The sequence below is a fragment of the Oratosquilla oratoria genome, chromosome 37, assembly GCF_046742065.1.
Source record: "Oratosquilla oratoria isolate Oo_2021 chromosome 37, ASM4674206v1, whole genome shotgun sequence".
Taxonomy (NCBI): domain Eukaryota; kingdom Metazoa; phylum Arthropoda; class Malacostraca; order Stomatopoda; family Squillidae; genus Oratosquilla; species Oratosquilla oratoria.
Window position 1 is genome coordinate 370,001 of NC_134813.1, and position 11,169 is coordinate 381,169.

The 11,169-nt window shown below is 35.4% G+C and overlaps 1 protein-coding gene across 5 annotated transcripts in view; it reads left to right on the top strand.

Moving 5' to 3' along the window:
- Nucleotides 1-9,854, top strand: part of LOC143019488 (uncharacterized) — a 97,297-nt gene extending 87,443 nt beyond the window's left edge. For 2 of the 5 annotated variants that reach the window (XM_076175127.1, XM_076175129.1), the window contains exons 2-5: nt 5,861-6,911; nt 8,124-8,337; nt 9,062-9,200; nt 9,395-9,854. In XM_076175127.1, coding sequence (XP_076031242.1) covers nt 5,870-6,911; nt 8,124-8,337; nt 9,062-9,200; nt 9,395-9,541 — 1,542 coding nt within the window. In that variant the 5' untranslated portion in view covers nt 5,861-5,869 and the 3' untranslated portion in view covers nt 9,542-9,854. Of the gene's footprint in view, nt 1-2,571; nt 2,690-2,717; nt 2,794-2,954; nt 3,023-5,860; nt 6,912-8,123; nt 8,338-9,061; nt 9,201-9,394 lie in introns of those variants that run through there. The other 3 variants (XM_076175125.1, XM_076175126.1, XM_076175130.1) reach the window with 3 other exon arrangements.
- The last annotated feature ends 1,315 nt before the right edge of the window (nt 9,855-11,169 follow it).

The window sequence follows — 11,169 nt, forward strand, 5'->3', positions numbered from 1 at the left end:
TCATATTCTCTGCGATTATTAACATTCAGAAAGAAAGAGAATGAGTAATACAGATGTAATTTTATATTTCATAATGCGACAATTGTGATGTATCATCGTACATCAGGCAGCTAATGCTGCCAGCGTGAATTTGACTCGTATAGAAGAGCTTAAAGAAACTAAAATTTTGTGAGAAATCTGACGGTAATGTTTTTTATGAATAAAGAATTACGAGGAAAGAATAACTATGGTGGTGCAGAAGAAAGAGATGCCAATCTGTCCAATCAGTCAAATCGGGGAATTATTTTTTCACCCATACGGGTGTGAATGCACGATGGAACAGCAAATTGGGATTGTGTGACATCCTGGAAATTAATAACTTTTGGAGTGTTGGGATGACCAATGATACAGTAGAAAGATATATACAATCAGATCAAATCACACGATAGTTGATTGGTTCAACTATTGCCGGCAGGTATGTTTTGAGGTCATACACGTCAATTATTGAGAGCAATTGATCGGGACAGAACGCGAATCTGTCCAAATCGACAAAGATAAGTTTCCTGGACGACGAACTAAAGCACAACGAAGTCCACCGTTTTAACAGAGATAAATAAGAAACAACTCCAGTTGATAACAACTACAAGCACAGTCAACGAATTGACGGTTCCTGGGTCTTTGGGTCAAAAAAGGGACGTGATGTTCGTTACTTTTAATATTTGAAAAGACGCTACAATTTTAATTCCGATTATTCAGCAAGAAGTTCAAAGGTTCCTAAATGTATTACATTGACTGCCCGTTTTATAGCGGTCTGACGCGTCTAGGATAGAATTATGTTATCTATATACCGATAGTTTTTCCCCCTTACAAGGGAGGTAGCCAAATCAAAGGCACGTACCTTCTCCCACCCATTCCACTCCCATCCACCACCCATTCCACTCTCATCCACCACCCATTCCACTCCCATCCAACATCCTGCCCCCATCTCATCTTAGCTTCTCGTGGATGATCCCTGTATCTCGCCCACTGTTCTGGGTCAGAAGCAATGTACAACACTGTAAATCATTAGCAAAATTATGTCGATTCCGTTTCAGGTGTCCGTGCCCAATTTATCGAAAGATCCTGGTTGGATGCAGAAATCGAAATTTTGAAAAGAGGAAAGGGGAATCCCACTGCATCATTTTCAAGGGCGTCTAGATGAATTTTGCTGGAGATTGTCTAAGTCGGTTGATGCTGAACTCTTTCTAGAATTGTTGAATTACATTCGTGCTGTTTTTACTTTGACATTTTATCTATTTATTTTTTATTTATTTGTATATTTTTTATGTTTTTTCTACTTTTTATGTGAAGTTGTGTTCTCATGAAATAAAATACAATAAATACAAGTATTTTTTTCACTTTATCTAACTTAAACGGTAGAGTACTTGTTACGTTCCGAAGAGCATAGTAGGATGTAAGTTATAATCTGAACATCATGGTAAGATACAAACTACATTCCAAATAGCCAGGTGGCAAACAGGATACAAGCTACACTAGCACCTTTTTTCCATGAAACTGTCAAAGCGTTTCTCTTGTTATTTATTTATTGATCAGGTCAACAAAATAAAATAATAATAACATAGATAAACACACTTCTTCTCTCATATAAATATGTAAACAACACTGGAATTTTGACCACATGACATGATAGAGGACTGCCGATACTAGAGGACATTTTCATTAGTGTCACTCGGTATTCAAGTAGATTTCCAAGCTCATTACAAAAGAGTTGCTGCAGTAACCATCCCTTCTTAAATATTTTTAAGCGTCTACATTCTTCCGAGTGTCAATTACATTACTAAATAGTATTCGCTAATTACGTTAGACATCAACTCATCCTCTAAAGAACAACGAAAATGGATGTATGAATATTTGAATGTTTGTCTTCCTACACTGATAAGTATGAGCCATGTCTTACGGAAAAGCGACTGACTTGCTGTAGTTAATAAGAAGTCGATCGTTAGATGTCGAGGAAGCGCAGAAAAGAAAATATAGTATAAAATTCATGCCTTTCTATTGGACATGAGTACTCGTACCTATCTCCAAATGTGTATACAATATATCTATATGCCTCTCTCTCTCTCTCTCTCTCTCTCTCCTCCTCTCTCTCTCTCTCTATATATATATATATATATATATATATATATATATATATATATATATATATATATATATACACACACATTTGCTGATAACCAGAAAGGAAATCGGAAAGAAACAGAATTTCCAAGCGCTTTCGTGTTATTCACACCGGGGAAATACAGATGAAAATAGTAATACACTAATATTAAAAAATATCTTACTATATTCCTATTTTCATCTGTATTCCCCTGAAGATGTGAATAATACGAAATCACTTGGGAATTCTGTATTACCATTTTTATCTGTATTCCCCTGAATGTGAATAACACGAAAGCGCTTGGGAATTCTATTTCTTCCCGATTTTCATTGTGGTTAGCATATATATATATATATATATATATATATATATATATATATATATATATATATATATATATATATATATATATATATATATATATATATTATATGTATATATATATATATATATATATTGATGTATGTATGCAAAATTTTCTGTAATACTTGAATGAACTTTGTTTACATCGAAGACGATTGGCAGCTTCGACAAATTCGAAAAGAAATACATGTAGGAAACTAGATATATATTTACTTTCGTTAAGATTAGGCTTGTACTAGTAATGTTTGTGTTAACTCGTTGGTATTAAGAATGAAACTGTCTCAAAAATCATGGTTGGCACAGATTTAAAGATGTTTGTATTATTTTCTACTGCAAATTTCTTTCCAATTTTTGGCCAATATTTACATGAGCCAAACATCCTAATGCAAAATTTTCAAAGTTGTATTCCTAATTTTTCATCGTTATGTTTAATGTAATTTAGTGTTATCCAGTTTTATAAGTTTTATTCATCAGGTTGGCAACCCCAAAATTTATTGAAGGAACTACCTTGATTAAAATCTGGTATTAACTTTGTCTTTGACTTTATTAGGTGTATGAGCCATGGCCCATTTGAAGTTTATGTAGACAGACTTAGACAGACTTGAAAATATCATTGTTGTTTACTAACATAGTTGTGTCTATGTCACATTACATAACATTTAGCTTACACCGTTTATTAAATTTGTTTTACTCATTTGATTCACTTCCCTCGGATATAACTTAATTTCATTATAGATATGTATGGTTTTGCTGAAGAAATATTCTGTTATCACATCAGTGTAACCAGGCCCAACCTAGCCTATTTTATTTGCACGAGTCTTAACCAATCCTAACTCAGAAACCCATGACTTTGGTACCAGTACATCAAAAGAATAGAATTATAGATCATAAAGCATATACCTATATGTATATTGAATTCTTTTCATGATTGTAAACAGAGGTACAGTACATGATTCACATTTTTACATATGGCCAGATTTGGATTTAGCTGGCAAAAGATACATATGGCCAGCCATAATCTGTACAATGTTGGGATACTCATTACAAGTGATAAGAACAACTGCTTTAGTGACAGGGTCTTATGGGCCGACAGCCAGTGCTAACCCCACAGAATGTATGTGAATTAATGCTATCCCAATATATATATATATATATATATATATATATATATATATATATATATATATATATATATATATATATATATAATAAGAGTATGTAAGTTACCCTTACAAATACTGTATATTATTTATCATGACTGATTACTGTGGTTTTTTTTTTTCTCAATTGGTTAAAATTGCACGGCAGAATAAAACTTAAATTTGAGTCACCTTTGGCAGCGAATGGGTTAACCGAAATAATTTTGATCTCTTACAGAAGTTTCTTGCAGCTGAAGAAAAATGTCTAATGGTACACAGAATAAAACTTCCAAGTCACCTTCAGCCATAAAAGGGGGTTAGAATTTAGAAAGCCTAAACGTGATTTTTATAAATGAATAACTTGTATAGTCAGGGGTATGTTTAGTTAGGTTATGTTGGTATTAGTTTGGTCTTGTTATGATTCCCCATTCTTTTGAAGTACATATTTGGAAGTGGAGGTAGTATTATCATAAATAAATGAGTGATTTCTGAGAGAAGATACTCAAAATTACCTGATTCTCATACAACATACAAATACATTTGTTCACAACAAGAATTTTGTTCCTAGTCACAAGGTTTTCCTGAATATTGTATCTTGATTAAATTTCTTGTTATTGTGTTGATTTAGCAAATCCTGCAAAGAACATAACATGGCTTAAAATAACATAAGTGACAGTATGAATCTTAAAAGGTTAGTAGGATTAGTGATAAGTTACAGGCAAGTGGGACTTTAACTCAGATTGCTGAGTTAGCAGTTGTGTATAGTACCACTACATTAATGTGTGTGTGCTTGTTTATCCACAGATGGATAAAGAAGCACACACACATTAATGTAGTGGTACTATACTGTGGATGTGCTGTGTCTTGCGACACTGCTTCTGACCCAGGGTAGTGGACAAGGTGCAGGGATGACCCGTCATCCAGGAGGTGTTTAGATAAGAGGGAGGGTGGAGGGGTGTGGAGTGTATTCAGGGATGGAATGGGTGGGGATGATTTTATGCCTTTTCCTTTGTGGCTACCTCCCTTGTAAGGGGAAAAAAGCCTTGGTATATGTATGTATGTATGTATGCTTGTTTATCTAATTGTAGAATACAGGAGTAGCAGCACTTGTGGGGTCCTGTTTTTTATTTTTAATTGTGTGTGTGTGCCTTAGATGTAGCCACTAGTGGTGGGTACTGAACACCTCATCCTACAATGGTCCATACCAACAACCTCTTCACAACAATACAGTATTTCTTCTTTGTGTGACATATGTGAAGCGGCCCCTAGACATTCAATATTATTGCGCAATGTGGGTTGCACAATATTTTGGCGCTGGCCCCTACACGGTCAATATTATTGTACAATATTTTGGGTTGTGCAAAAGATTGTGCCGTATGGAGGCAATATTGAAGGTTGTGCAATATATTGCGCAATCGTGAGCGCAGACGTGCAACCACATTGTGCAAACAGTCAGTCCTTGCCAGAACGTCATAACGTGAACATGTTGACTGACGGTGATCTCTGTTGCGTGATCATTGCTATGGCAGCAAGTCATAAGAAAGGAAAGAAAAAAGGCTCGCAGAAGGGCAGAAAGTGGGCCAAACAGTGGCTTGTTGATAGGGAGAAGTACACACACGAAAGATTACTAAATGAACTGAGAGTGATAGAACCGAATGATTTCCGCAACTTCGGTACACCTCAATAAATTCAGCAATGAATTCTTTTTCGGCTTTCTTGTCACTCATGATAACGCGAGGTTGAGGAGAGACACAACCACCTTACATGACCGCTGGAGAGACACTGACAGGATATTGCGCAATATAGCCTACAGACGACACAATGTTATCCCGTTTGCGCAATATATTTTGAAGTTTTTGAAAATCACACAATATATTGCACAACCTTTCAATATTGCCCACACACAATCGATTATATTGCACAAACCAAAATATTGCGCAATAATATTGAATGTCTAGGGGCCGCTTGAGACTAGGGGCAACAAATTAATTAATGTGTGTGCATTACTTGTATAAGGCATTCGGCAAACCCAGTAGAAAGTAAAGCTATGTACATATAAAGCCAAAACCCATTTTTGTGTGCAGTCTGGGATTTGAATATTTGTCTTGCATGCTTTCCAGGGGTTCTGAAGATTATGAATTCAAAATTATGAACTAAACTTGTAATGGTTTTAGCATTATGAGTTGAGAATGTGAAATATTTTCACCCTTTGTTATTTCAGGTTTTCAGAATGCAGCCAGGAATGAGATTACGAAAACATGTTTTATCCGTTCCGTGGGCGCTTTTTATGAGAGAGTCAAACTATGTTCACACATCCCATGCATATGCTTGTGAATTCAGTGATGAAAATAAGGCAAAAACTAAAAAGATTGCAAAAAAGGAACTAACAACTAAGCATTCTTTAGCAATTAACAATAAATATCTCTTTGGGCCATTGTTGGAAACTCAAAGAGAAAAGAAGAGTAGAATAAAAAATGAAGCCATCGGAGATGTAAAGACACAAAGTAAGAAAAGAAAGAAAAGAAAAGAAAAAGAGAAAAGTAGTGTCGGAGTTGATACAGGAGCACTGATAAACAGAATTGAAAATTCTCATTATCATTTAGTGTATGGTAGTGAAAAAGAAAATGGACAAGTTTCATTTGACCAAGATGATAGTAGACTTTCCGGAGTTATAAATGTAAAGAGGATTAAAAAAAGCACAAGCTCCCCATATAGAAATGAAGATTACAAAATAGAAAATGGATTTGGATACAGAGATGGGAATATTAGTTCAAGTAAGTTTACAGGAAGTAAGAGAAAGAAAATAATCATCAAGAAACAGGAGTGTGATGATCTTGTTATAGATAATTCATCTTCAGTAGATGAAAAAAAAGAAGAACTTGCTTTTAGTATCAGTGAAAAAGACCAGAAGAGTGATGAGAAGAATAATGGAAACAATGATATTCAGGTAGACTTTTCAAGTGCTTCATCCAGATTAGAAAATTTGATAAATATCGACAATTCTAGATGGTCGGCAGCTCCCAACTCGTTAGACTTAAATCATATTGAACAATTTCCATTATATCCTGAATTAACATCTCCAGCCATTGAGAACAGCGGCACGGGATTGGTGCAAACCATCGGCATGTTTGAAGGGGGATATCATAAGCTCCCCAGTGTCCGTCATATTCTTGATGAAACTATGCCTTTGGCTAATAGAATTGCATTAGAAAAGTGGAAAGCAAAGATGATTGCTGAATTGGGTGAAAAAGGATTCCAGGATTACAGGGAAGGCAAGTATAAAATATGTTCAGTTTTACTTTTTTAGATTTTTTTTTATATCTTGGTTAGAAATATATAAATTTGACTGTATTTAGTGATCGGATTAAGATAGATGATTTTTGTTCTATGATTTAACTGTCTAGATACCAATGGCCTTTTCCCTCGTATAAGGAAGGTAGCCAAGTCAAAGGCATTCTCCCATTCCACTCCTATCATCACTCTTGTTTCCCTCTAATCTTAACTCCTCATGGATAAAGGGCCATTTACACGGTCAAACGGTTGGACAAACCCGGTTTGTCAGACAAGTGTTTGAAATGATGTTTGACAGTGTGAATGGTGTATTTGGTTGTCAAACACATTTGTCGAACATGTTTGACAACCAAATACCCTATTCACACAGTCAAACATCTCTTCCAACACTTGTTTGACAAACCAGGTTTGTCAAACTGTTTGACCATCTAAATGCCCCTTAAGGGTCATCCCTGTCTCCAACTCACAACCTGGGTCAGAAGCAATTCCAAAAAACAAAGGACATCCACAGCAAGGCCACTTCTTTTACATGGCGACCCTCACTCGCCATCCCCTCTTGCGAAAATTTGAGAAGATGGAGAGAAATCCCTTCGGGCTTTGTCAAAATGTCATCCATACACAACCATTCTCCACTCACCCCTATCCCATGCTTTCTCCCCTCCTTGCTCAACAGACATTCCCCTATTGCTCAAAGTCCCTTTCACCCCATCCATCCATCTCATCCTCAGTTGTTCCATAAAGTAAACTCTGTCCACCTCTACCATCCATACTTCTTTTACTAATCTTTCTGAAATACTCTAATCTCTCTGAAATACTCTACCCATCTTCCTCTTAGCACATCAACTTCCATTAATATCTGTCCATCTGCACTTCTTACCTTTTCCTCTCTGTCTTACCCACTTGCCCTCTTAACTTCCTTCAAATAATTTTTTTTTTCAAAGTTTTCTGTCATACTCGTACACCAATTTACATCTGATCCCCTCTTTGCCTCCTTTATCTTATGTTTTGCTTCTTTTCTTTTTTCTTTGTACCTCTCGTATGTTTCCCGAGTCCTACTTTGCTTCTTCTGTTGATTAAACTATGAAATGTATATGTTGATGATAATATTTTCAGAATATATTTTTTCTCTATTGACAGTGGTAGAATTGCTAAAGTAATATAAACCACAATTTATTAGTATAAATTTTTTCCAGCTCTTTTAACTCGTGGCAAACTTTTTCATGAATGCATCCAATCGGAACTAAGTGGAAGAAAACCCATAGTTGAAGAGATGCCAACAGTCTCTGGTCTTTGGACAAGTATCCGACAGGTGTTGAATGATGTATCGGATGTGAAGGTGATAGAGAGTCGGGTCATCCACCCGTATTTATATTACCAAGGTGCTACTGATTGTGTTGCATATTACAAGTAGGTTAATTTTTATTTGATTGTTATTATTATTGCACATATATTTTTCTTTCAGCTAAGACATTAGCCACGAAGAAAAGATATTTTCATCCCTTTCATTTATACTACACTCATCCCTTTCTTTCTCATTCCAGCTAAAGCCATGTGATTTACTTGGGTATTTATTTCTAAGTAATTTTTTGTAGCAGCATCACCTTACACAATAATGTGCTTTCCATGTGTACAACCACAAACACAAACAGTATGGGCAACTGTACAACTATATAACCACCCATCAGACCACATCTACACAAACATTAAAACTACCACCAGTACCACACAGTAGATCCATGCAAAAACACATTCACATTCTAGTCACAAAACAAGTTCTTCATGACAGACCACCAAACTCAGTACTCTCCCATCTCCACTCTCACCCCCATTTCTCACCCCTGACATCAGTCCCACAGATAACCACACTATTGTGTTTGCATTCAAGCACTATCCAGCTTTAATGCAGTTTCAACACATAATCAAAGTGTCATGGGTGCAATCCTTACTCAAATGGCACTGAACACCTCATCCTACACTACACTAATTATACCTAAACAACAAAACTGTATTTCTTCCTTGAGTGACATATGGGCACGTTTTATGGCTGTTGCCAGTTACTTGGGAACCATGGGTGTCCAACAACAGAGACTTTGGGTAATGGATTGATTGTTTTATTTATTGTATTTTTCAGGGGTATGTTGGTACTTATTGAGTGGAAGACATCAGGAAAACAAAAGTTGACTTTAAAGCAGACATATGATGATCCCTTGCAAGTAGTAGCTTACATGGGAGCACTTAATTTTGATGGTAACTATGTTCTCCCTCGAAAGGTAAGAACAATGATTGTTCATATTATCAAGAATCACCCTGTAGTTCATGTTATATTTTATTAATATGTGACAATGAAATATATCAAAAGACTGGATTGACTGTATTTCTTTTTCATTTAACTGAAATAGATATGCTTTATAATCATGCTTGCTGTGATTCAAGAAATACAGTCTGTTTAATTCTTTACATCCAGGTTGATAATGCACTACTGGTAGTGGCATATGACTCAGGGCTACCAGCTCACACACACGTATTGACGGAGGAGCATCTTCAACATTATTGGCAGGAATGGTGCAAGAGACTTAAAAAGTATTGGAAAATGAAACAAATTGCTCTTTAGATATAGTGCTACATAGAGACAGGTCCTTGGATTTCTAATGACTGATACCAAAGTGAACTTCATGATTAATTCACTTTACATTGGACAGGTGTATGAATAATGTCCTAATTGAAGAGTAGTTTGTGCAAAATCTAAAAGAAAAAAAGAATGCCTTGAAAATTATATAAAAGATGTAAACATGGTGGGTCATTGTGTCTTAATTGAATTAATGATTTTGTGATTGATTCCTTCATTGGAATATTTGCACAATAATTGCACATGTGTAAGATTTGTTGTAACAACTTCTTAGCCAGGTTGCTGGAAATATTTTGTACCTTAGATACTTTGTTTTATTAGCCTACATTTACAGTTATCTACCTGGGATATTGAAATCTTGTATGAATTAATTTATTTAATTTTAGAATTTTTAATTAGCCTCAGTGAAAGGCAGAGGTGGAGGGAATGAACTTGAGGAGACGACTGAGGATGAGATGGATGGATGGGGTGAAGGGGGTGTTGAGCAAGAGAGGAATGTCTGTTGAGCAAGGAAGGGAGAAGGCAGGAGATAGGGATGAATGGAGAATGACTGTGTATGGATGATACTGTTATGCAAGGAAGGGAGGGATGGGGGATTGAGGTGTAAGAGGCAATGTTTTCTTTAATTTTTTGCTATGAGTGTTTGCAGAAATTTTCTTGTCTGCAAACTTTTCCTTCTCTGAAAAGTATGTGCATACCCATGCAAGTCACCATTTGATTGTTAAAAGAAATAAGCTCAATTTATAAGTTTGTATTACCGGTACATATTACCTCCACCAAAGCAATTATTGGTTTGATGGTTGGCAAGTTACCACATTTTAAAATAATTTATAAGTTGATGTTTGGGCGGAACTTCTTTATTGAATGGATTCTAATATTTGAAAACCTTGTGTGCACACATTTTTTTTCTTTATGTGCCCTAGTTGTAAGACATTTGTGCAAGATGACCTGGATAAAATATGGGAATAGAGTGAGAGATATGAGATGAACTTCAACATTAAAAAATGTAGCATAATTGAATTTGAAAAAAGTAAAAATAGAGTTTTGGGACAATATATAATTGGAAACAAGACAAAAAAGTAAATTCAGAAAGGGACCTAGGAATAATCATCTTAATTCAGAGAGGGATCTAGGAATAATCATCTTAAGTGACTTGACACCTGACAAACATGTAAATAAATTATTTGGAGAGACTTACAACTTATTAAGATCAATGAAAGTAGCCTTTGACTACATAGATGAGGAGATGGTTAAAAAAATAGTTGTTACACTGATAAGACTGAAATTAGAATATGCTGTATCAATATGGGCACCTAGCACAAAAAAGAACATAAGGAAATTAGAAAGAATCCAAAGAGCAGTGACAAAAATGGCACTTACACTGTCAAAACTGACATGAACAAAGATTGGAGAAATTACAGTTGTCAACACTAGAAGAGAGAAGGGAAAGAGGCAATTTGTTGACCATTTTCAGAATTATGAAAGGGATGGAAGTTCTTGATAGAGATGACTTATTAAAGTGGGACAGAAGAGAAACAAGAGGACACAAAAAGAAACTAAAGAAAGAGTTACAGAAGAGACCTGAAAAAAAATAGCTTCCCACATAGAGTGAT